Source organism: Suillus discolor (assembly GCF_016758755.1).
Source record: "Suillus discolor strain FC423 chromosome Unknown F5147scaffold_14, whole genome shotgun sequence".
NCBI lineage: Eukaryota > Fungi > Basidiomycota > Agaricomycetes > Boletales > Suillaceae > Suillus > Suillus discolor.
In genome coordinates this window covers 426,207-449,077 of record NW_024541261.1, presented here as the reverse complement: position 1 = coordinate 449,077, position 22,871 = coordinate 426,207, and the positions used below count along the sequence as shown (strand labels likewise).

Sequence of the window (22,871 nt, the reverse complement as noted above, 5' to 3'; positions counted from 1 at the left end):
CCACCAAGTTCCCTAGTGCGTATATTTCCATTTCTCACATTTGCATATCATTCCATCTTTATTTTTATCATGGACCCTTACTTACATATATTCTTACATACCTTACTTGGTAGCACTTCGGCTCCGCATGACAGCGCTTAGGCGCCATACTTAAGCGCCAGCAGTACATACTATTACTCACTTACTCACCCACGAGAACGACGGAGGACTGAACCAGAACAATACCCATTTACTACCCAGCAGAGCATAGTTGAAATCTATTCCTCGGCACCTCACATATAACATCTCTCAGCTTACATCTCTCACCTCTTGTCAAGTGTCTAATCATCACTTAAGCAAACTCACTCTTACTCTCTCTTGTTTCCGCATACACGCACACACATTCCTGCGCTTCGCGCATTCTTGTGCCGCGCGCACCTGCGCTTTCCCGCGCTTCACATTCACCAACCAGTAGTGCCTTCGGCGCCTACTACTAGATCCTTGCTGCACTCACTTCCCCTTTAGGGTCGAACACACTTGTCGTCTCAAGTATAGCAGACTAGGCAATGCGCGACCTTACAACATTTATAGATACAGTCAGGAGCATTGTTTGTGCCTCACTGTATCATTGAACCTTCACCAGATATGACTCATATGAGCTCAGCTTGAACACTTATGTACAGACGTATAAGTAGAACTAGATTACTGTTGTATTCTTTACTTTGATCTACTTGGTAGTATCCCAGAACTAGTCTGATCAACTAGGATTTCCCTTGAACCATTGCACAACTAAAGTTTCCAACTTAGTCATCTTTGACTGCACTTCTAAGGCACACTCTTGCCTTAGCCATATACTGTACCTCCATTAGCCCTGTATCTTGATGAGCTACTATGCTTACTAATATAGCTGGAGGAGAACCTCTACTTCATTGAGGCACTATACAAACCTCCATCCACAGAACATCTATTCCAGACCTTGATGGCTTGACCTATCTAAGTCATAATAGTCTTTGCAGAGACTATCAATAAAATTGACAATCATCTTATATTCCATAACAACTCATGCAACCCTCAATTGCCAGTCCCAGTACAGCTTGCTATATTCTTGAATAGCACCAGCCACTATGGAAATGCTCCAACAACAGAAGATATTGTGGATTGGGCCAGTGAGATGGTATACAATTATCACTGTTGTGTCGTGGTTGCTATCCTTCAGCACCGTGACAATGTAATCTACTTTGATCTGCTTGATTATGATGATCAAAACGAGCGAGAGAGAGCAAAGGACTGGGTTGAAGAACAGACTTGTCCAGAGTGGAGAGGTGGATTTCTTAGTGTTAATGGCACACCATTCAATCTGTTTCAGAAGTCTGGGTGGCATGGTGAGGGATTTTATGACCATAAATTGAATTATTCATTGTCAGCCCAAGTGCATCATAAGTTAGAGCAGAGAAAATCAAACTAACATTTTCAGAAGGTCATAATTATGCCCCACAACCTGCGCATTGTTGATTATAAGACTGGAGTCCCCAGGAGTGTCCACAACTCAAATGTGTTTGCAAAAGCTTGAATTGTATGTCATTTATAAACATTTTTTTTGGGAAAATGAGTGGATCTGGGCAGATTCAGCCTATGGTGCTCACCCATGGTGTGTTGTACCTTTTAAGCAACCAGCAGCTGGTAGATTGATGTATGATCAAATTATCACCTGTTGAAGGTAGTACAAACTGTTCTCTGAGTCACAACTGTCAACTCAACATCTGTAGGTCCATGTTTGCTCTAAGCATTGCTATGGTTATTTGAAAGGGCAATTTATGAACTTTGAGTTCAAATATAGGCACAAAAAGACCTTTATGAAGTAAATATGTGGACATGTTGCTGCTTTATTCTGCATAATATGATTGTCGATATTGAGGAACAGCTTAGCAGTACTGGTACGTTCAATCATTTTCCCCAGGAAGCAAGGCAGTGGGGTCATGGAGTATAGGGCAGTGAACAGGAGGATGAGGATGATGCTGAACAAGAAGGAGCTGGATCTGAAGGTTTTATTGGGTCTGAAGGACGGATTTTTTGAAACATGCTGATGGGCCAGTTACTATGATATCAACAGTGACAGGTAGTAGATATATACTTTAGTAAATTTACCTAAGGACCTAGAATAAGTGATGTGAGGAAAGTGTGGTAGACAGGATAATAAGGATAATAAGGACAAAAAAGCCAAGCCACCAAAGAAGAAATGAGAACTGCCTCTGCTGACTCATGTTAGCAAGAAGAAAAGATGAGGACCAGCTATTACCTTAAAGCTTCAAACTCAAGGAAAATACAGTGGCCAGAGTGACTTCAACTAACACACATTATATTCTTCTAGCATACATCATAATTTTTGAACCTACGATAATGAAGAATAAGCCTAGAACACAGTAAAGAATTTGTGAGCTAAAATGTTAACAGTGAGGAAAGGGAAGCAAAAGCAAAACAAACATTAGGCAATTAGTTGTAATTTTTAGCACTGGGATCCTGATGAGCCAAATCTCTTTCCATAATCAAACATTCCAATCTTACTTGCTCAAGCTTGATCTCCAATTCCAGCTGCTTTATCCATTTATCTGCCGTTGCATGCTCATGGTTTTGAATAGCTATTGTGCTCTGGAGTCCATGTTCATGCTGTAAAGAGTTGATTCTGTGTAGGCGCTACAAAAGTTGTTACCTTAGAACTCAAGGTGCAAGTGTAATGTTCATCTCAAAGAGACTGCCTATAGAGCTATCTCTTGATATACAATGCAAAGGATTATCTTGTTAAGATCAAAGGAGAAAGAACAGAAAGGTCACTCATAGTGCATTTGATGTTCTGAAGATATGTCTGAAGTACTGAAGTACTTGTCCAATGTGTCTAAAGGTGGTCCGAAGTCAAGAAATGAAGGTCCGAGGTTGCGTGAAGTGTCCAAAGAGCTTCTGCTGAACAGTGAAGGTTCCAAGAGAGAAATACGATAGGTATGTCAAAGTATAAGACTTGCAAAGTACGACTAAGCAAAGTCTATCGGAAGAACTTAGAGACAGCGAGATGCAAAATGGTAGCAGTCAAGCCAAAAAATCGTTCTGAATGAACAAAAGGATTGATTGTCCGAAGTACAACTATCCAAAAGTGACTCTACTAACTATGACTTGTAGCAAGGGAAGTGAAGTGAAGTGCAAGTAGCTAGTGAGCCAGATTATATCCTATAGCATGAAAGTCTGGAAACTATGTAGGTGAAAGTAGTAGTGAGATAAGCTATCCAAAATGTAATAAGACTTGAGGCGAGCCACTACAGAGATATGCATGTAATAATACACAAGGTGTGCTACCATATGTACTATTCAAATAAACGAGGCTTTAAATGGGCCAATGATATGTGTGCCCCTAAGACATAATCAATAATAGACAGACAAAGTGAAAATGCGCCAGCAAAGTCAAACAGATATGGACAGGACATGGTATGGAGGATCGGAAGTGTAAACAGGCCTTGCAAAGGGATGGACAACCTTCAGACAACTCAGGAGAATGCACGGAACCTTCGGAAGGTAAAAGGAATGTTGAGGAGTGCAATGTGAGATACCTGTAAGATTGGCAGGATATGTGCCCAGCACCAATCCAAGTGCTACAACACTCAACATGAGATTCGCGCATCTTCAGCTCTTTGCTTGCCAATTGGGTCTCTAGCTTGAGGAATTTGTGGTCAGCCTTGACTATGGATGCCTCATGTATGTACTGAACGAGTGTATCTAATGCTTCATTCAGCTTCATAGTGAGCTCAGCTATTGGGTCTCATGGCCGTTTGTGAGATACTGATCAGTTATGAGATGTAGTCAGTGATTGATCTAAGTCTTGATCAGATGATACATGACCACCAGAAGTACAAGAAGTATGAACACTAAGGCTGGCCTTGTGTGAATGCATAGTAAGTGATTTCATCATGTAGCTTGCAATAGTGTCAGAGTCCTCAGAGGTATCCATCTGCATAGACACAGCTCTGGCTTTGCTACCAGTGGTATTAGTGGATGGCAAGGGGTATTTGGGCCTATTCTCTGATTTGAGAGAGTTGAGGGAGATCTCATTGGATTCTAGTGGTGAAATGCTTTGCTGCATTGTGTCGAGATGGGTGATAAATGGGCATTGGTAGTGGTAAAGGTTAAATAGTTGAAAATGAATTGAAGAAGCAGATGTCAGTGCCTGGGGAAGTTGAGGGCAAAGGAAGCATGAAGATGGAGAGCTAGAGGTATCATCTGGACTATCCCAGCCTAAATCTTCATCATCACAGAATATATATAACTTAGAATTATCAACTCATACAGGAGGATCATCATCTTTATAGGCCTTGCCATCCAAAATTTCACCTGGCTCAAGGTTCCTATTGAGAGCATCTGCATCTCCTCCCTCATTATCCTCACGATCTGCATCATCCAGAGTCTCTTTTCCTTTTCCTTTGCCAAAGACATCCATTGCCTCAGCCTTGAAATCCTGACCCGGTTGGCAGTCGAAAATAATATATTATAGGCAGGATTGGTTCTCCACCACCTGTGGAGGTCAACCCACCATGTAAATGTTTGTAAGAGGCAGTCTACAAAATTGTTAGAGTGTATGCCTGCAGAAAAAGAGTGTACTAACCAAGAAGCCTCCTCGTTTTCTCATTCTCATTGAGCTTCTCAAATGAAAGCCTAGCACCTGTTTGACTGAGTTGTAGATTGATGTCATTATACTTTTTGCATAGCCTAAAACATCTTGTTAGTAGCCAGGTCGACACTGAAGGACATAGGAACACTGGAAGCAACTCATGATGTAAATCAGCCTTGAATAGGCTTCATAAAAGTGAGAGGGTGTGCTTGAAAGTATTCCCTAACCTTCGGATCTTTATTGCTTGCAAAAACAGATGCTATGAGCTACTGCATATAGGTGTTCTTCTGAATGGTCATTTGCTGACATATGTGCCCTTCCTCCTTTGCATCCTTAGCAGAATTGGAGAATATTTTTAATCGAGCATCTTGGTTGATTTTGCACCACTTGATAAGGCAAGCAGTACATGGACTGTTCTTCTTCTTCCAGTATATAGTAGGCATCTTAAGTGCTGAAGCTGATCCAGTGCTGGCAGGTGGGCTGGCACTGGGAAGAGCAGAGGAATCAGCTATCAGTTCATGACTACTACACTTCATTGAGTGACTTCAAGATCAACATCTATGACCAGTCACAACTCCTGCCATGATGCGCCATGGGACACAGTGAGGAGCCACATCTAGTGTAGATGATTCTACTGGTAAGTCTAATCATTGTGATACGTCGGAGTTCAAAGCTCCTGAAATTGCCATGTAGTGCCAAAGTTTTTTTCACAGTTGGTATTTCATGTAGTTACTCTAAGACTCATTATGGGTTCATGAGTTATACAAACTACTTTGTTCCATGTGGGTGCAAATTATGAGTGCTGGATTTTAAACTAGCTAGTGCTAGCTGGAGCTCCCACCCTTAGGGGCTCATTCTTCCAGTAGTGTAGTTAAGTTCAGAGGCTCTTTAGTTTAATTATATAGTATTTTCCTCTGCCAAAGGCATGATTCAAATCAAATGTTTTGTTCTATGTCTCCCATGACTTATGGGTTCATGAGTCATACAAAAAATTACTAATATATCAGTGAATCAGTGAACAGATAAGAAAGATATATATAAGGCAATATAATGTCAAACATTACAACAATCCAGGCTATACTATCCATATTATATATAATTGAGTCTGATAAGAAATTATATGGTTATGTATGGTGCTCTCTAGTCCTTGATGAGTGACTCCTGATGTATAATGAATTCCCACCATACATAATGCTATCCGCTCCATCATTTCTCAATCCAGCTACCTATTTTGGGTATTTCCTAGCCTAATTCAGTCATTCTCCTTTTTGCATACTCTCGGCAGGATCTGCCATATATCTCATGGTTCTCCACATCCTGAATTAGCAAAAGATTGAGATTTTGTGTTGTAAGGCAGGCTTCTCTATAGTTTGCTGTACCTTTGATGGGCTAGGCCTTGTTAATTTCTGTGTTAAGACTGGTTGCTCTTGTGCCTGAATATGTCAAATTTCACACTATGTCCTGTCTGCCTTGAAATCAGCCTTTCACTCTCACAAATTACAATGTCTCAACCAGAAATATGCTAAAATTCAATAATACAAGACATGTAAACATTACTAGACAAACTTGGTATTACCAGTGGTACTGGTACATGAAACTAACAGAACACACTGCAGGCATGTTCACATTTCCCTTCACCAAATATCCAAAAAACATTGATTGAGAAGATAGAATTTTACTCTCATTTTATCTATCAAAACATTGAAAAAATTTAATCATGTTCCTTCAAGGATAATGCTGTATTTTCCATCTACTGCCCTGTAAATAGCAGCTTACAATAATGTTCATTTTCTTGTCTGTGTTTTCAAATATACACAGAACATTCAAAGAATATAGTATATTTGAAAAAACACAGAGAATAAATTTAATATTATTGTAAGCTGCTATTTAAAGAACAATAGATGGAAAATACAGCACTATCCTTGGAGGAACATAATTAATTTTTGCATTATGTCCCACACACAGAAAATCATTGAAACATAAATTACTTTTTTCAATATTTTAACAGACAAAATGAGGGGAAAATTCTATTTTCTCAATCAATGTTTTTTGGATGTTTGGTGAAGGAAAATAGGAAAATACCTGCAGTGACATGAAACCAACAAAACATGAAATATATGTAGTATAGTCTCACATAGCCTTTTTCTTCCTAGAAATTGAGTTAGTGCTTGCAAATACTAAGGACTCTCAAAAATAACAAATCTCTTTGGAACATCTGAGTCACCTATGTTATCAGCCTGTGCCAAACATATCATCTACTGGTGCATACACTTCGTCTTCCTAACGGCAGGAACAACTGCATCATCGACTTTAGCAATGCAATGACCAGGCGCAAGTCTAACACTACCAGAACCACTAGCAGAAGATACTATGAGTGCCAGCTATTCTACAACCTGGGTAACCTCAATGATAGATGACATAAGAGAAAAATCCAAGTTCCTAACATTAGAGGCACTAGCAGAGGATACTGCTGGTGGAACCAAAACCAGAGTGCCTCTAGTGTTGGGTAGATATATAGAAGAAAAGTCATCAGAAAGGAGACACAGAATAGTGATAAAATAGCAATAGTGGGTGTAGTATGGAAGTGAAGGTAAGGAGGTGTTTCAAAGGCAGGTAGAATATACATACCTTTCCTCCATGATGTGATTGGAGTGTCTGGCAGCAAGTGTCCCATAGTGGATGCTAGTGTAGTTGCACCAGATAACATAGAGTGGTCAGGTAAATTAAAATCAAAGTTGGATGCTAGCATGCTGGTTACACTGGTGTTGTATGAATAAAGAGATATAGATGTTGGTGCTGAAGTCAGTGGACATTTGGTTGTCGAAAATAAGGCAAGCACTTAGGTCATCAAGGTTATGAGAGAAATTGTCAAAGATGTCATCAACACTTGGTTGGATGTCATCCTAAGACAGGGTGCCTGAAAACATGATAGGAGCATGCAGGACAGCTTCATATGATGCTGAAGTTGGTGAGATATCTTCTGGTGACCTAGGTTCCTCATCCGAGAGAGATGGAGTCATAGGTGGGGTATCATTTGTGAGTGGGGCAACAAAGTTAATGACACAAGACTTTTGAATATGTTCTGTTATTGAATCCAATTAGTATGCATGACCAGTCATCAAGGAAAACATCACTCACAGAACAGTGTTTCAACAAATTCTAAGTATGGATTGAGATGCTTCTCGACAAACTTTGGAGTCACTTGCTTCCAATTGAGTCCATCTTTATTCACTCCTGTATGGTAACTAAGAATTCCAATTTGAGCTTTTGAGTGTTCTGAAAACAAGCAAGTGAATATGAAATGCATCTCATTGCATTTAGCTGACCATCAAGATGAGGGTCAGGCCCAACACCAATAACAGTCCATTTCCACCCTGTTATGTCCTTGATGACTTATAAGAACTATGTGATGAGAGCAGTATACTTCTGGAGAGTCCTGGTAATAATGCATAAGCAATGTGAAATTAGTTTTACAGGCAAAAGCCAAACTGATATTGCATACTATTTATTGGTAGGTATGAATTTGTCATCTTACACATTACAGGTGACTTTTGCTTGATGCTCTTTTTGTACTTTCTCCTCACATTGTTACAGTAACATGGCATGAGTCCCCTGCCAGCAGACAGCCCTCTGCCACCGCACGGCTACAGACGATACCGGAGTCTCACCAGCTCTATGACAATAGATGATGATAGATGATAAGCGGCAACTGCCGGCTTAGATAAGCGGTCTGGACCGCACGTGACGACACATGACGACATAGGTCTAGAAGACCTATTTATGTTATCAAGATAGAAGGCAAGCCTCGTGCTGCCTCATGTACTGATAGAAGGTACCTCATGGATCCTATCTACGATAGAAGCCCGCCTCATGGACACTATCTCTGACTCATGTAGATAAGCAGATTAGAACCCAGCTTTAGGCTGAGCTTAGATACGAAGAGTAGCCTTATATAAGGTTGAAGATTAACAGTAGACGTTCCTTACTTTAATCTTACTAGGTTTACCCTTGAACTCCTTGTCCCGCTAAAGCTACCTGCTCGACATCGACTCGTACCTTCAGTGACGCCTCTCACTGTCTGTAAACCACTATCATCTCAGTGTAACCCCTCGTTAACCACCACGAGCTACGTTCGAGTACGCAACCTTTGCTTGTCTGTAAAGGCCGACGACTCTCAGCACTCGGTACCACTGTCGTGGTTGTCGCTGTTAGATTATCCTAGTCGCACACGACCGTTTGTCGTAACACACATAAGGCTTGGATATCTGCTGATGCAGCTTTATATGCTTCATGTGTAAGTCTGTGAACAGTAGACAACTTTTCATGTTTAGTCACAAGTTCATCAGACTTAATAGCATCTTAAACCTGCTCTTATACTTCCTCCTTATAGGCAATAGTTGAAAAAATCTTAGCAGAGGTATGAACTTGAGTTCCTTTTGCTTTATTCATCAATGTCTTCTGAATGACTTTAGTCATTGAGTTCACAGCCAAACAACCACTCTGTTGCAACCTATAATTGAACCAAGTTCTTATTTGCTGTTTCAGGTGCATTAGTATGTACATTATGATTGATGAGGTCCCTGTCATGAGGATATTCTAACTTGTTTCTACTTCTGAAGTGCTTCCTGCAGAACTTTATTCTCATTGGTATGAGGATCGCCAACAGGATTATTTTGAACACTACATCCTCTTCTGGCTACTTTTTGAACCATTCAAGGTATATTGGATCCTAGTACTGTGAAACCTTAGCCTGTAGTTGTGCTAACAGAAACCCGCTGTAGTATGTCTCTAGGAATTCCTTTTGCTCAGGCACAGTCCAGGTTGCTCCTGCCATCTTATTCCACTATCTAAGCTAAATTAATCGTGACTTGGTGACATGTCACACTTACTTTGTGGAGGTATGTTTTTTTTTGAATAACAGGCTAATCACATTTTGTATATGCCTACTACTATTACCATGAGCCAGTCTGAAAATTTTATATTGACCATGTGGAGTTGCCTGCTACTATTACTATGAGCCAACCTAAAATTTTTATAGTTGATGACACATCTTTAACCAATCAGCAAGCATGCACTCTGAAGTGGAGTTAAAATCACTCAGTAACTACTGTCATCTGCTTGTTCTCTATTGTCTTTTACTCACACTCCACCTATTCTGTTTCAGATGCAGAGCTTAAGGAGTGACAGTGTAACTCATTCATTGACATTCACCATACTATCTTTTGCCCAGAGTTGCAAAATGTTCCAACCAGTTTTTGAGAACACAACAACAACACAACATTAAAATAAGAAAACAACAGGAGCATACAGGGTTTGGTATATATTCTCATGCTATGTAAAAAAAATACAGAAATCTGACAAGGCTATGTTGCCAGAGAGAAGCCAGTATGAAACAGTGTTTGAGCCCAGAGTTGCAAAGTTTCTCCACCTAGTTAGTCCAATTAGTAAGCCTTATTAGGCTTAATGATCTTGTGCCTCACCAACTATACTTAGGCTTGGATGTAGTAATATCCTAACACCAGCATTAAACCTCGCCCCAAATCATCTCATACTGTTAAGAACGTGCTCAATGGTTCGGATCCAAAGGGCTTGGCTTTAGCTCGTGTGCTGCACCCCTTACCTGAGTACATGCCCCTAACTTCTGAGGGCTAAAGGAAAATGTCTGGAGTCCGGAGTCCGATGCGCAGGAATTCCAGTGAACATTCGGGAACAAGTGATAAGACTAATCCAGACAATGTCCAAACTAGAAAGGAAACAGCAGATGACTACCTAAGATAGAGGCGGAGGTGGTAAGTCAATAGGAGTCGATCCTAAGACTGTTGGAGATGACAAGAAGAGACTCAAGTCGAATGGAGGAGGGAATGAGCAGAATCTAAGATAATATTTGAACTGAAGAAATACAGAGAATTTACAGGGTTTATATACTATGAAGGACATAATAGAGAATCAGTCAGTGCAGTGCGAGGCTATGGATGGAGCATGTGAAACACCTAACACTAGTCTATTGGAACTCAGTAAAATGAAGACGGAAATGAATAGGGGACAGAAAATAAAGCATACTAACTGATAAAGGAAATACTAAAGGGAAAAGGCACAGAAGATAAAAGCTAACCAGATCCGGAAGTCTGGAGATGATTGTGTGATTGGTCCGGGTCCGGAATGCGGGATATGACACATACCTTCTCTATACCACTACAATAGCTAGTACCTATCCTGCCCCGCCTTTGATTCTGGCACTTTCCGCAGGTGCGCCTGCCTTTGTTATAGCTGTTGATCTGGCAGGTTCTCACACCTCCTTCCTCACTGCTGCTCACTGCAGACAATCGCTCCCACCTCTACAACCTAGTAGCCACTATCCTGGCTCTCACTGTGCTCTATAATGACCACTCCCTTCAAAACTCTGGCACTCAAGTGGTCTGTATGTCCTTGCAAGTTGCCCCCAGGCACTGCCTGCCTCCATCATCGTTCTCACCTCTGCCTCCTTGTCCCACCAGTTCCATTGCTCAATTGGTCTGTGCGCCCTCACAAGTTGCCCCTAAGCACTGCCTCCCTCCCTCCATCATCGTGCTCATCTCTGCCTCCTTGTGTTACGCTGACCGTCGGTCAGCGTGTGCGAACTTGGATAGGTCTTCTCAGTGTCGGCTCGAGTGAGCCCACCAACGTTGAGGGTGTTCGGCGACTTGACGGAACGTCAAGGGTTCCTCCGGTTATCTCGGTAAGACGGCGCTCGTCAAGATACAGGGCTAGTGGATATGGCTAAGGCGCGGGGAGTGACTTAGAAGTGCAGTTTCAAAGTAGAACCAAGTGGATTAGACAAGGCTAACTCTAGGGATGACCAAGTAGATTAAAGTAAAGTCTAAGTACAATAATCTGTCTACTTATAGGGTCTAACTATAAGTGTTCAAGCTCAGTCTGTAATCTATAGTATATCTAGAATCTATGATAACAAGACATGAGGGTCAGATAAGGTACATGAGGCTTTACCTCTGATCAAGCATGCAGCGCCAAGTGCGACTGCACATAAGTACATGAGGCGCCAAGGGCGCTCCGGATCTTCATGAAGCGACATGCAGTATGCATGCACTGATCTAGGGTGACCATGAGGTGTACAGCCTCCATGGATCAGGTACAAGGCTGTCTAGGCCAGGGGTGGTGTCACAGCGGTCCAGACCGCTGTCTTTCTAAGTGCTGGCAGTGTGCCGCCGCGTCGGGAGTCTAGCAGAGCGGGGGCTGGTGTAAGTGGAGTGGGGGCTCCTGTAGGTGTTACAGATGCCTGTAACACCTTATCCCATCAGTTCCTCATGTCTTGTGGGTGAAGTTACTTCAAGCTCAAGGGCCTCTCCCATTCAGTCATCGCACACAACTTTCAAGGGTGACAGTGCCCATTTTAAGGTAAGTCCTATATATTTTACTATCTATCACTTCCAATGATATACAGACACCATATGACGATGCTGATCAATGCACCATTCTACTTAGGTTTCTATTGGGATATGCTGGGGGGGTGGGGGGCGGAATATTGAATCAGCATTTGAGTATGCAGAGCAACCATATATTTTCACTGGGTACTTAAGAACTATGTATGCACAAGTCTATTAACATGCTACCTTCATACTACCTTTGCAAACTGAATGACACATAACTCCAAATTGAAACTATGGAAGTGAGGGAGATCTTACTCCAACAGTGTACTAGGTGCAGGGCCGAACAATCTTTCTAAGTTGGCCAAAATGGCATTGCAGTCAAGGGTGTTGAGGCTTATATACTGATCAAAGGACCCAGAAGCACTGAAATTTCTGTCCAAAGGCTGAGGAGATGTGGTATCTGGAGAGGCAGAAGCAGTAGCAACCACAGATGGCACTGCTGACTCGTGAATGGCCTCATCAGATGGCACTGCTGACTCACGAATGGCCTCATCAGATGGTGCTGCTGACTCCTGAACGGCCTTATCAAATGGTGCTGCTGGCTCGCGAATGACCTCATCTCCCTCCGCATCACTGTTGTCATCACCAATGGTCTCTGTGTGTTTCTTTCCTTTGTCTGATTGAGGTCGATGATAATGGTCAGCTAGCTCACCGCTCTTGAGCTTCTCTTTGCACTCCTTACAGAGTTCCTCAAATTCTTCATCACTCAAGGACTTCCAGTACATTGCACCAGACTCCCACTTGTGCAAAAGCATTTGAAGGTCTAGAAGTGTGCTCGATACCTGACTAAGGTTCGTAAAAGGAATCTTCTCAGGCCACCCTTCCACGACGACCTGGTAGTGTTGGATAACATTGTGGAAATAGTAGACCCATTGCATCTTTGCACAATTATCACCAGTGATCTCTTCTATAGAAAAAAAATTATTTAAACCATTGTCGAGAAGCCCCAAAAAAACTACTCATGAAGCTTGCGGTTGATGATGTCGCAGATTTCTGAATGTGTGTTGGAGACACATTGCTTGTGGTTTTTCGCAGCACCTGAATGAAATTAGACTGAGAACACAATAGTATGCAGGACACTAACCTTTCATCCCTTGGACCGCAAAACCTTCTATTTTGCTTACTAAATCTTGATTATCAACCCCCATGACAGTACCCATGAAGTTTTCGATGCCTTCAGTAGCAAATGCAATACCATGGAGAGGATAGTCTCTGCATCTGTATGACAATGTAAACTGTTGAGCTAGTATTCATGGGGCTGTGTCAGAGAAACAGAAAGAAAAACGAACAGAGTCAGAACACACCTCATTTTCCACCGCCTTTAAAGTGTGTGTGATATCATTAATCTTTGATTTCATCGAGGTACAAACACCAATAGTCTTTGTCTCCTTGAATTCAACAAACTCAGTAAGCAGTTTGTCTTGTTCCTCCTTTGAGAGGGTGAAGTATTCATCCTTGTTATCGTGTACGAGCGATTGGAGCGCAGCTGTACCTAGGCTATCTGAAAAAAATCATCTGTGAGCACGATGAAGCATGACAGTGTGATAATAAAATAAACTCACAGTTCTCTTTGTCCTTGTTCTTCTTCCAACAGAATGTGTTCCATAGATTGAGCTTTGAGTGTTTTGACCGAATAGGTCCACGACTTATGTATAGATCATTTTGAACATGGTGGAAAGAGCGGTGCGAGCTTCCTTCCTAAGCACAACCTTGGGACATTGACGAACAGGGTGGCTGAACATGCCTTGTGCTTGAACTGCGTTTCTGAGAATAAAAGGACTGGGTAATCATTGGCTACGAGGGAAGCAGTAGATACTAATCAGCAATGAATGGTCAAGTTTTGATTTAGCTATTTAATGCACCAAGGATATGATTTTTTGAAGACCAGCATTCTCAAGTGTAAGGCAAAATGACTCATTATTCTATACTAAGCAAGGGCAAAACATTTGATATCTACAGTAATAACAAACCAAAAAGGTAAAGCGCACACAGCAATATGAGAATGCCGAGAAGCTTGAAGATGGAGGTAAGCCATGATGATTAGTGCTTTGCGGACATTAATACAATTTGCTTCAGAAATTGAGAATGGAAGATACCTAACTTTCAAGCTGGTGGCGACCTCAGGGTTAATGGACCATATATCCACTTGTAGGTCTGCAAGAAGGGCACTGGACAAAATAGCTGCTTTTTCGTACTTAAGGTCCCATGCCAGTGACCTTAATATGGCCTCCCAATGGCTACTGCATATGGTTCCAATCAAAGTTTGGAGCTTCAACACATTTTTGTCACCCAAGTTCAGCTGATCAAGTGTGGCATCTGTGTGAGGCCCAATGCTAATAAGCAGCATCCCAAAAGTTGTGGGATCACTAGTGACTTGACTCTGTGTGTGTCACCACCAGTGGGCTAGACTTGGCAAACATATCGGCTGGACAGCATTGACAGATCTCAGAGCATGGGGTCAATGGTGTAGTTTTTTTCGCACATCCAGCAGCCAATTCTCCTCCATAACAAATGGCTGCAGAGCTCAAAGAATCCAGAGAGGACTGCATACTGGTGAAAAAGACCTTGGGGGCTTGCACAGAGCACTGGATGCGAGTTCCTGTGGCAACCATAGGCGCAGGAAGGTGTTGTGGCCCATTAATACTAATATGAGCTGCAGGGACTTCAGAGCCACATTAGCAATGAAACAATGAGATAAATGATGAATTACTTACAGTTCCTACTGGGTTTCATATTTTTAACAATGCAGCGTACAGCAAAGCACTTGAGGTGAGGTACCGCAAACTCCTGCACAAATGCCTGCACCAAGACAGTGACATCTTCGCCAATTCTCTGTGGTGTTTCTTGTAGCTCATGGGGTGTGATATAGATGTCGATAGGAATTTGTTCAGGTGAGATATTTGGGGTTGCTTTACCACCAGCGCATCGAATGATGAGGGATATCCCACCATCCAGGCGGTCTTGCAAAGTGATCTGAAACATATTGTGAGGTTTAAGAAAAGAAATATGGGAACAACTGACTACATCAAAAACATCTTGGAGGGCTGCTTCAACTAGCTCGCTGTGAGTAAGGGTCTGCTCCATCTCATTCCCATCGATTGACTGATTGAAACCAATGTATGATGGGTGAAGACCCCCTGTGGTCCTCATCTGGTAATGTGTGCCGTCAATATGAGCATCATTCCTAAGTAGAGCCTATGCGGCAGCTTGCTGCTTATTATTGCTGAAACCTAGTGCAAAGGTAGGAGTACACAAAGCGGCAAGACCTGATATAGTGAAGCAGCTGAATTCTACCAGTTTGGCACCTGGAGGTTTGAAGGGCAGTGGAGGGGAGGTTGGTTTCATGGGCACAAATTTCTTGATGCTAGGTGCAGCAGAAAAAGGAAGTGCAGGTAAGTTGCAGTCAAAGGGTCTATTAATGCATAATGACTACTAGTCATGGTATTATTATGTACACCGATCAGCGACATTATATCACTATATCTACAAGTGTATGCGCATTTCTATATCTACAAGTGTATGTTACATTACCACCAGTTCTATATCTACAAGTGTATGTTACATTACCACCATTTCTGTATACACAAGTGTATGCGCAGTTCCGTCCGTGTCAACAGTTGTACACTACATTATCACATTTCTGCTAAGTTTCCCACATCGTTCATGGAACAATCAATTAATTACAACCAGACATACAAAAATACAACACTAATGATCTAAAGGTAAGTAAGAGGTGTCCAAGTGCGGTAGTAGGTTGTGCCCAAGTGCAGTAGTAAGTGGTGCTCCAGTTAGTCGATAATCAACTGTAAATAATCAGCCATGTCCTCCGTCAATGTCTCTTGTTCTTCATGATCAATGGTGTCAACATCAGTATACTCGGGATTAACAATGGCCTGGAGATTCACAAGATTGTCAGGTCACCCTGTGAGATACATCAGTATTGAATCCATGTGCTCCAACAAAATGTACCACTGTGGGCAACATCAGCATCATGCGCAAGGCGTATACCAACACCCCTCACTCCAGAAAAACCTGCAAGTTTCTCAATGCAATCCAATTGGTAGTGATGCACTGCATTAATAGCTGCACATGAACGGTATTGGTGCTGGAGCTTGCGGGCAAGCTGTGGATCTGAAATAAGAATGTCCTGTACAATGGCAGACATTCTGAGCTCTTCATCATGCATGGAGGTGTGCAGGTATTGAACTTCAATATTCAGATAAGTGGTTTCCTCATGGGCTCGGCAAAGCTTGAAGAATTTGGTAGTTGCTTCTCGATGACCCAGCTTCGACCAATCACTGGTTCAAATATCATTGCAAGAATATCGCAGAAGATCGAATTCACCTAGAAAACCATAGTCAGCAATATCTTTCCATGAAATCTTCGGTTGTGGTGGCTTGAGTGCTACAGCTTGAGTGTTGTAGCGATTAATTGCATTATGGATTGCATCCGGACAATGTTGTAGAGCCTTTCCAATCTGCTGCCGTAGCTTGTACCCTATCAAAAAATTAATTTTAGTGTACATATTTTGACATAAACAAACTTGCCTGTTTCCAATAATGATAGTTTCGAGAGTTCAAACAGCCTCATCACAACGAGGCACTCTAGCTCATCCAGGGCAGTGCAATACTTGCCCAGGGTTGCTTTCTCCTTGAAATGCTGGTACTCCGGTCTGCCAATCTCCCACTGCTGATCAACAGCCAATTCAACCTCAATGTGTGCAACAAGCACCTCGGCATTCTGTAACTTAGTGTAGGCAGTGTCAACTTGAATGGAAGCTTGTGTGAGGGCACTATTTATCTGCTCCAAGCTACCAGTGGGAATACTAGTAAGGGCATTGTTGTCAACTTCGTGGGCTGCATCCCAATCGGTTCTAGATCAATCAAATTATCAAAGCCTTAATTACAGTATGAAAGCTTTACTTACCGTCGTTCTGCAAGCTTGTCGAGGACCTCAACATAGTGTATGCAGAGTTGGTCTCTAACTGGTGGCAGCTTCAAACTGTCTAAGTGATCATATTCTTCTTTGTAAAATCAATGGAAGTCTTCATCAGTCAGAGATAACTCAGCCTTGATGGTCGTGAGCTTGGCAGTGAGTGTCTGAATCGCTTTCAACACTTCTTGATAATGATTCCAAATAAAATTGCCTGAACAAATCATTATTTGCATAATTGAAAGACTTGAGAAAAAAATACACACTGAGTGTGGCATACTTATCAGCATCCCAGAATGAAAAATGCTCACACTCTTTGCCCTCAGTGTCTGATTCCTGGAATGTACATAGGATGCCAGTCAAGCTGGCATCTACGATTATGAGCATGTCCATGAAATGCACCCACCATGAGCTGAAAGTCCAATTCGTGTGCTTGTGTACCCAAGGAACTATTACTTAGCATCTTCGAAAATGTGCATCTGATGTCATAGGCACATCCTCCATTCTTCCCATATACTGTAAGGAGCTTTTCGATTATGGCTAGCAGATATTTTGCCCTGTTAAATTAGCTCAGTAGTAGCAAAGATGAATTGAGAAATGACTTAACAATTCCCTGCTCCGGATCATGTCGCAGGCTAGAAGAATGCACCAATGATGACATGCTGCAATAAAAATGCCTGATTCGTCAAATACTGAAATTGTGTTTTTACGAGTTTTGGGTCCAGCATTGCGCCAGCGGTTGACGCACATGAATGTCCCACCGGCTTTAGTTCCGACTGTGTCGTCCATCCAGTTATCATTATTTGACTCCCTCTGCAGGGCATTGTCAGACTGTAGTTGCACGAAGAGAAACATCTTACTTCTCGTGTCCTTACTTCATCCTTGAACCTGTCTACATCACAGGCATCAAACCAGTAGTCAGACCGTGCCTTATGAGAATCTGGGCACCTTTTTGAGCCATAAATTGTCGAGTCCCACTGTTTCAAACTGTTATTGCTGTCGATAGATACCAGCCAATCAAATTCTAGTGCTGGCTCATCCTCCAGCTTATAGAAGCAAGCTGGGCATGAATTGAGCATGCACCAATGCAGCATGTCATGTTTGAGCACCATGCAAAGCCACTGATCCACATGGTGAAGGATGTCTAAATAAATGTCATAAGCAACTGACAGTTGTACACTGAGGTATGGTCTGTAGGGAATCTGATGACAACATTGTTAGCTAAGCTAAAAAGAGTTGTGTGGACATATATCATGAAGGAAACATAGAGATTTGACTTGGGCTTGAATGCTGAACCTAGGACAAGAGCGATGGATTTGACAGTAGGTGGCAAGAGTGCACAGTGATACAGCAACTGTTGGATAGATTGGTGTGCACCTGATGTAGCCATGATATATCAATGTCTCATTGGGGTATTTGTGGAAGGGCTGCGATCGAAGTGAGAAGTAGCTTTGTTCTGCAAATAAATTAGGGCATATAGAAGTAAAAAATTCATTTTACATACTGAAGAGATCAACAAGTTCTATGTTAGTCAGTGAAACACTGGGAGAATTGTCTAAAAGTGGTTCCAGAAGCTCATTGTCCAAGGTTGGCATGCTGTCTCCAGAATCATGAGAACAGTAATTGAGGTAAGATAGGCCTCACTCAAACACCACCAACGTCATGTGATGTATTTAGTCATGCTACTGCAATTTTGAGGGAGAAAAGGGTGACATTTGCTTATTTCAGAGGCTACACTACATTAAATAGTAATTGGCTTTCAGGTGTGACAGCCCATATGACCCTCCAACTATTCATAGGAAGCAGATTTGCGATTAGTGCCTGTAAATTGATGTAATAACACGATTTGTGCTCTGTCTTGCCTGACTAAGTTAAATACTTACTTGCTAGCCATGGGCAAATGGACTCACGCAGACTCAGCAAGGAATGCCAATCTTGCAAAGGCACTCCTCAAGAAGAATAAAATCAATGACGAGAACAAGGAGAATGTGAATACTCACATTAATTACAGCCAAAATTAGCTTTCTGATGTGAAGTTTCACAGGTTAATGATTCAGCGCAAATTTTGATGCCCAACGCGTCTGATGTGTCAAACGCGCCACTTCATGTGTTGAACATGTCAAACACGCCTGCCACATCCATCTGTGACCTATGGCAAGTGTTGGTCAATGAATCTGAGCAGCAGTCTCTCCAGTTAGACTCTGTGCCAGGGGTTGAGCAATACTTACCATTGGCTCAAGAGGAGGAGATATCTGAGCTCATACATAGTACAGAGACCAACTCGGAAGAGGATTTTGATGCCTCAGATGATGTGGCTGTGGGAGAAGAGACACAAGACTCTGTGCAAGATAATGAGCTGCAAGAAGGCCATGGTCGCACTTTACCCACCATTCCTGCCTGTCAATCAAGTATCATGGTCACTGCACTCTCCCATTGTCCATTTTCAATGATCTTGCTGAGCTCAATTAAAGCACCTAATATACCTACATACAAGCAGCTACTAAGTTACTATATACCTTTACATTAGGCATCTGTAGATTCTGTACCCTCAGCTTTTACTTAGTACACGCTGCAATATTTGAGTAGAGGGTCACACCATTGTCACATCACGTGATGTTGGTGGTGTTTGAGTGAGGCCTATCTTAAGTGTTCACAAGTAAGTCCAGCTGAAGATGCCAGTGTTTGGTTTGATTTTCTGTTCAGTCCTGTCGAGTGCGGAGATCAACATAGCGACTGGTGGATGGCATGAGCAAGAAGGTGTAGAGATAGGAAAATGATACATACTAGCCACTGACATCCGCTATTTTCTCAGCGAGTCCTTTAAAGGCTTCATATTCTCCACCTGCATGACTCATGTCCATCCCTTCCTCTACTGGAGGTGCAGTGCATGGTAGTCTGTCGACATCCATTCCACAGTTGGCCATCATATCCTCCACCAACTGATGATCCTTGTTTGGCATCTCTAACATGAGTAATATATGGTTGGTTAGAAGTGAGCAAAGTTAGAATATGAAGAAATACCTAGGATTTCAGCCTGATGGTGTGCATCCACAGCTTCTTTGCATTAAAACTGCCGGCTAGCTGCTAAGAAACAGGATTGGCGCTGTAGAGATACAACAATTGCTGGGCACTACACGAAGTAAGTAACCAGCAATATAAAAATATGTTGTGATTGTGCACAGCCTAGTCTGCTATACTTGCAAGACAAGTGCATTCGACCCAAGGGGCTTGCTGTTTGGTATTAGAATAATCAGTTATATGAAAAGGAAGATAGTCCGAGGCACAGGAAACAAAGTCCGAAGGTATAATTTTGAGTCCAATGTCAAAAACATCAGGTCCGATGTTTTCAGGTTTCGGGTTAGCAGGTTTCATCGTGTTTGCATCAGGAATATAGTGAATGTCGGGGATAGCAAATGTCAGATGTTTTGGAGTGTTTTGGATAAAGAATGGATGATATTACGGAATTCAGCTAAGAACTACTAAATATTGAATGACCTCCTCCTACTTGGAGGTAGAAAGGTAAGTCAAATAGGTAGGAGGTATGCGAAATATATAGTGTCTATGTAGAATTTCGGAGTGCTATAGGTGAAAGTAGTACCACTGATTTTCGGGTCCAATGTCCTATGTAATAAGTCACAATGTACTGTGGACATGTAATAACATGTTCTACAATGTTTAGTGATGTGAAAACAAGTAACTGTGCACCTAGTGGGGATAGATATGACAGGACAGGACATAGGGAGGACAAGTGCACGGGAAAATATCAGGTCCGATGCGACCAAAACATCAGGTTCATCAGGTTTCGTCGGATTAGCGGATTAGTATTGGGTTTAGCAGATAAACATTGGATTGAGCGGGTAAGTGTCGGATAACATTGAAAGTGATTCATGTGCAATGGATATTTGATATGCATGGGAAAATAGCTGAATACAAGCCTAGTGCGAGCTCAAGTGCTACAGTGCTGTTGCCCTCGAAAGTTGTATGTGATGACTGAATGGGAGAGGCCCTTGAGCTTGAAGTAACTTCACCCACAAGACATGAGGAACTGGTGGGACAAGGAGGTAGAGATGAGCATGATGATGGAGGGAGGGAGGCAGTGCTTGGGGGCAACTTGTGAGGGTGCACAGACCAATTGAGCAATGGAACTGGTGGGACAAGGAGGCAGAGGTGAGAACGATGATGGAGGCAGGCAGGCAGTGCCTGGGGGCAACTTGCAAGGACATACAGACCACTTGAGTGCCAGAGTTTTGAAGGGAGTGGTCATTATAGAGCACAGTGAGGACCAGAATAGTGGCTACTAGGTTGTAGAGGTGGGAGCGATTGTCTGCAGTGAGTAGCAGTGAGGAAGGAGGTGTGAGAACCTGCCAGATCAACAGCTATAACAAAGGCAGGCGCACCTGCGGAAAGTGCCAGAATCAAAGGTGGAGGTGGGATAGGCACTAGCTATTGTAGTGGTGTAGAGAAGGTATAAGATGATTTGAGGCAAGGTTGCTATGCATTGATCCTCCTTTAGAATCATTATTTAAAGAAAATGAGTGAAAGACAAGTGTGCTACATTATGATTTGTAACTTAAGGCCATTTTGCAACTCTAGGCAAAAGATAGTAAGTTAGTTAGCTGCAGCATTGACATTGATTAGGAATCAAAATGGTGAATTTTATTTTCTCAACAATTCATCTGACTGCTCATCAGACTTTTTGCTGCAGACCAGCACCAGGGATATTGTGAGAACCCTCCAGCATTCACACTGCACAAGCTAGGAGGAGCATTGTCATTAATTACTGACTAAAATTGTGAGTTTCATTGTTTTAATTCATCTGAATCTTGAAGCTAATTGCTTATTATACTCTCATTCAATAGAAATATTTACTGTGCACAAGGGTCATGATTTGGAGGAGTTGCTAAGTCCACTGACTGAACAATACCCAGCATGCATTTTATGTGCACACTACTGCCAATGCTATGTCTGTGGGATACCAATTGCATCAAGCCACATCACAATAGGCTTGGATGAAAGCAAAGGTGAAGCTATGCAGGAGAGAGGGAGCCAAAATTGTGATGTACTTATATGATGTACTTATAGGGACTTGTAAACATAGAATTCCGCCACATATTCTATATTATATTCCTTCTGAGCCATCTCTGCAGTATGATGATCATAGTGAAGGTCTGAGTTCCATGTTAACCTCAAAACAAGTTACATCCCAACTTCCTACACTACCTCAATTCCTGCTGGACCATTTCTGCAGTATAGCAATCATAGTGATAGCCTGAGTTCCATATGGGATGCTGTATGTTTTGAGATTGATTTCATCATTAACCTCAAAACAAGCTGCATCCCAACTTCCCACCCCACATCGCATATTCAAGCCCGAAACTCCCTGAAAGTTCTCATTCTGTTATTGTTCAGGAGTATATCAATGACTTAGAGTGATGACATGTACAAAACCTGTTTTGTACATGAACATGGCAAATATCTGGCTTATAATACCTTTCACAATAGCCTATGGTTCTACCCAGAATTTTCTATGCATTGTCCATATTTTATTTGAGTATTTTTGGGCTCAAATTGACTTAGTACTACTTAACTGTTTAAAATAAAACTTATTCTTCTGAAAGATTGCCTTCAAACATGTGAATTTTCAATTAGTCAGCAGTTTCTCACACCTCCTAGAATTTTCTCACACATTTTCACATATTCTAGGGTATGTTTTGTATTATGTTCTGACATATTCACATACATAGGTTTTTCATTTTTTACAGTAATGAGAAGAAAGATTGAAAGACTTCAAACTTCATTACATAATCAGTCACATGTGACTTGGTGGCACATTATGACACCCATGCAAAGCTTCTTCATAGCAAATATATAAGACCAACACTATAGTA

General features: G+C 41.9%; 6 protein-coding genes across 6 annotated transcripts; all 6 read right to left on the bottom strand.

Moving 5' to 3' along the window:
• Positions 1–4,179: 4,179 nt before the first annotated feature.
• F5147DRAFT_771194 (uncharacterized protein) lies at positions 4,180–4,456 on the bottom strand (the record flags this gene model as incomplete). Its single annotated transcript, XM_041441203.1, has 2 exons — positions 4,180–4,254; positions 4,307–4,456. 2 exons carry the CDS (start codon positions 4,454–4,456, stop codon positions 4,180–4,182), a joined length of 225 nt encoding a protein of 74 aa, XP_041295451.1.
• A 7,846-nt stretch (positions 4,457–12,302) lies between these two features.
• Positions 12,303–15,201, bottom strand: F5147DRAFT_650807 (uncharacterized protein; the record flags this gene model as incomplete). Its single annotated transcript, XM_041433467.1, has 12 exons — positions 12,303–12,667; positions 12,704–12,958; positions 13,136–13,286; positions 13,356–13,552; positions 13,614–13,696; positions 13,761–13,866; positions 14,042–14,097; positions 14,148–14,367; positions 14,426–14,476; positions 14,603–14,704; positions 14,766–15,024; positions 15,073–15,201. 12 exons carry the CDS (start codon positions 15,199–15,201, stop codon positions 12,303–12,305), a joined length of 1,974 nt encoding a protein of 657 aa, XP_041295450.1.
• Positions 15,202–16,069: 868 nt separating this feature from the next.
• Positions 16,070–16,345, bottom strand: F5147DRAFT_545172 (uncharacterized protein; the record flags this gene model as incomplete). Its single annotated transcript, XM_041430310.1, has 1 exon — positions 16,070–16,345. A coding segment is annotated over one exon (276 nt), but the record flags the coding sequence as incomplete, so codon positions are not given.
• Positions 16,346–16,354: 9 nt separating this feature from the next.
• On the bottom strand, positions 16,355–16,576 carry F5147DRAFT_572290 (uncharacterized protein; the record flags this gene model as incomplete). The annotated part of the gene is made up of 1 exon (XM_041431077.1): positions 16,355–16,576. One exon carries the CDS (start codon positions 16,574–16,576, stop codon positions 16,355–16,357), a length of 222 nt encoding a protein of 73 aa, XP_041295448.1.
• A 729-nt stretch (positions 16,577–17,305) lies between these two features.
• Positions 17,306–18,578, bottom strand: F5147DRAFT_572181 (uncharacterized protein; the record flags this gene model as incomplete). Its single annotated transcript, XM_041431071.1, is given in 6 exon segments — positions 17,306–17,540; positions 17,591–17,790; positions 17,844–18,185; positions 18,197–18,204; positions 18,230–18,439; positions 18,488–18,578. The coding sequence occupies 6 exon segments, from the start codon at positions 18,576–18,578 to the stop codon at positions 17,306–17,308; spliced, it is 1,086 nt and encodes a 361-aa protein (XP_041295447.1).
• A 1,104-nt stretch (positions 18,579–19,682) lies between these two features.
• On the bottom strand, positions 19,683–19,952 carry F5147DRAFT_771189 (uncharacterized protein; the record flags this gene model as incomplete). The annotated part of the gene is made up of 2 exons (XM_041441202.1): positions 19,683–19,716; positions 19,768–19,952. 2 exons carry the CDS (start codon positions 19,950–19,952, stop codon positions 19,683–19,685), a joined length of 219 nt encoding a protein of 72 aa, XP_041295446.1.
• Positions 19,953–22,871: the final 2,919 nt, after the last annotated feature.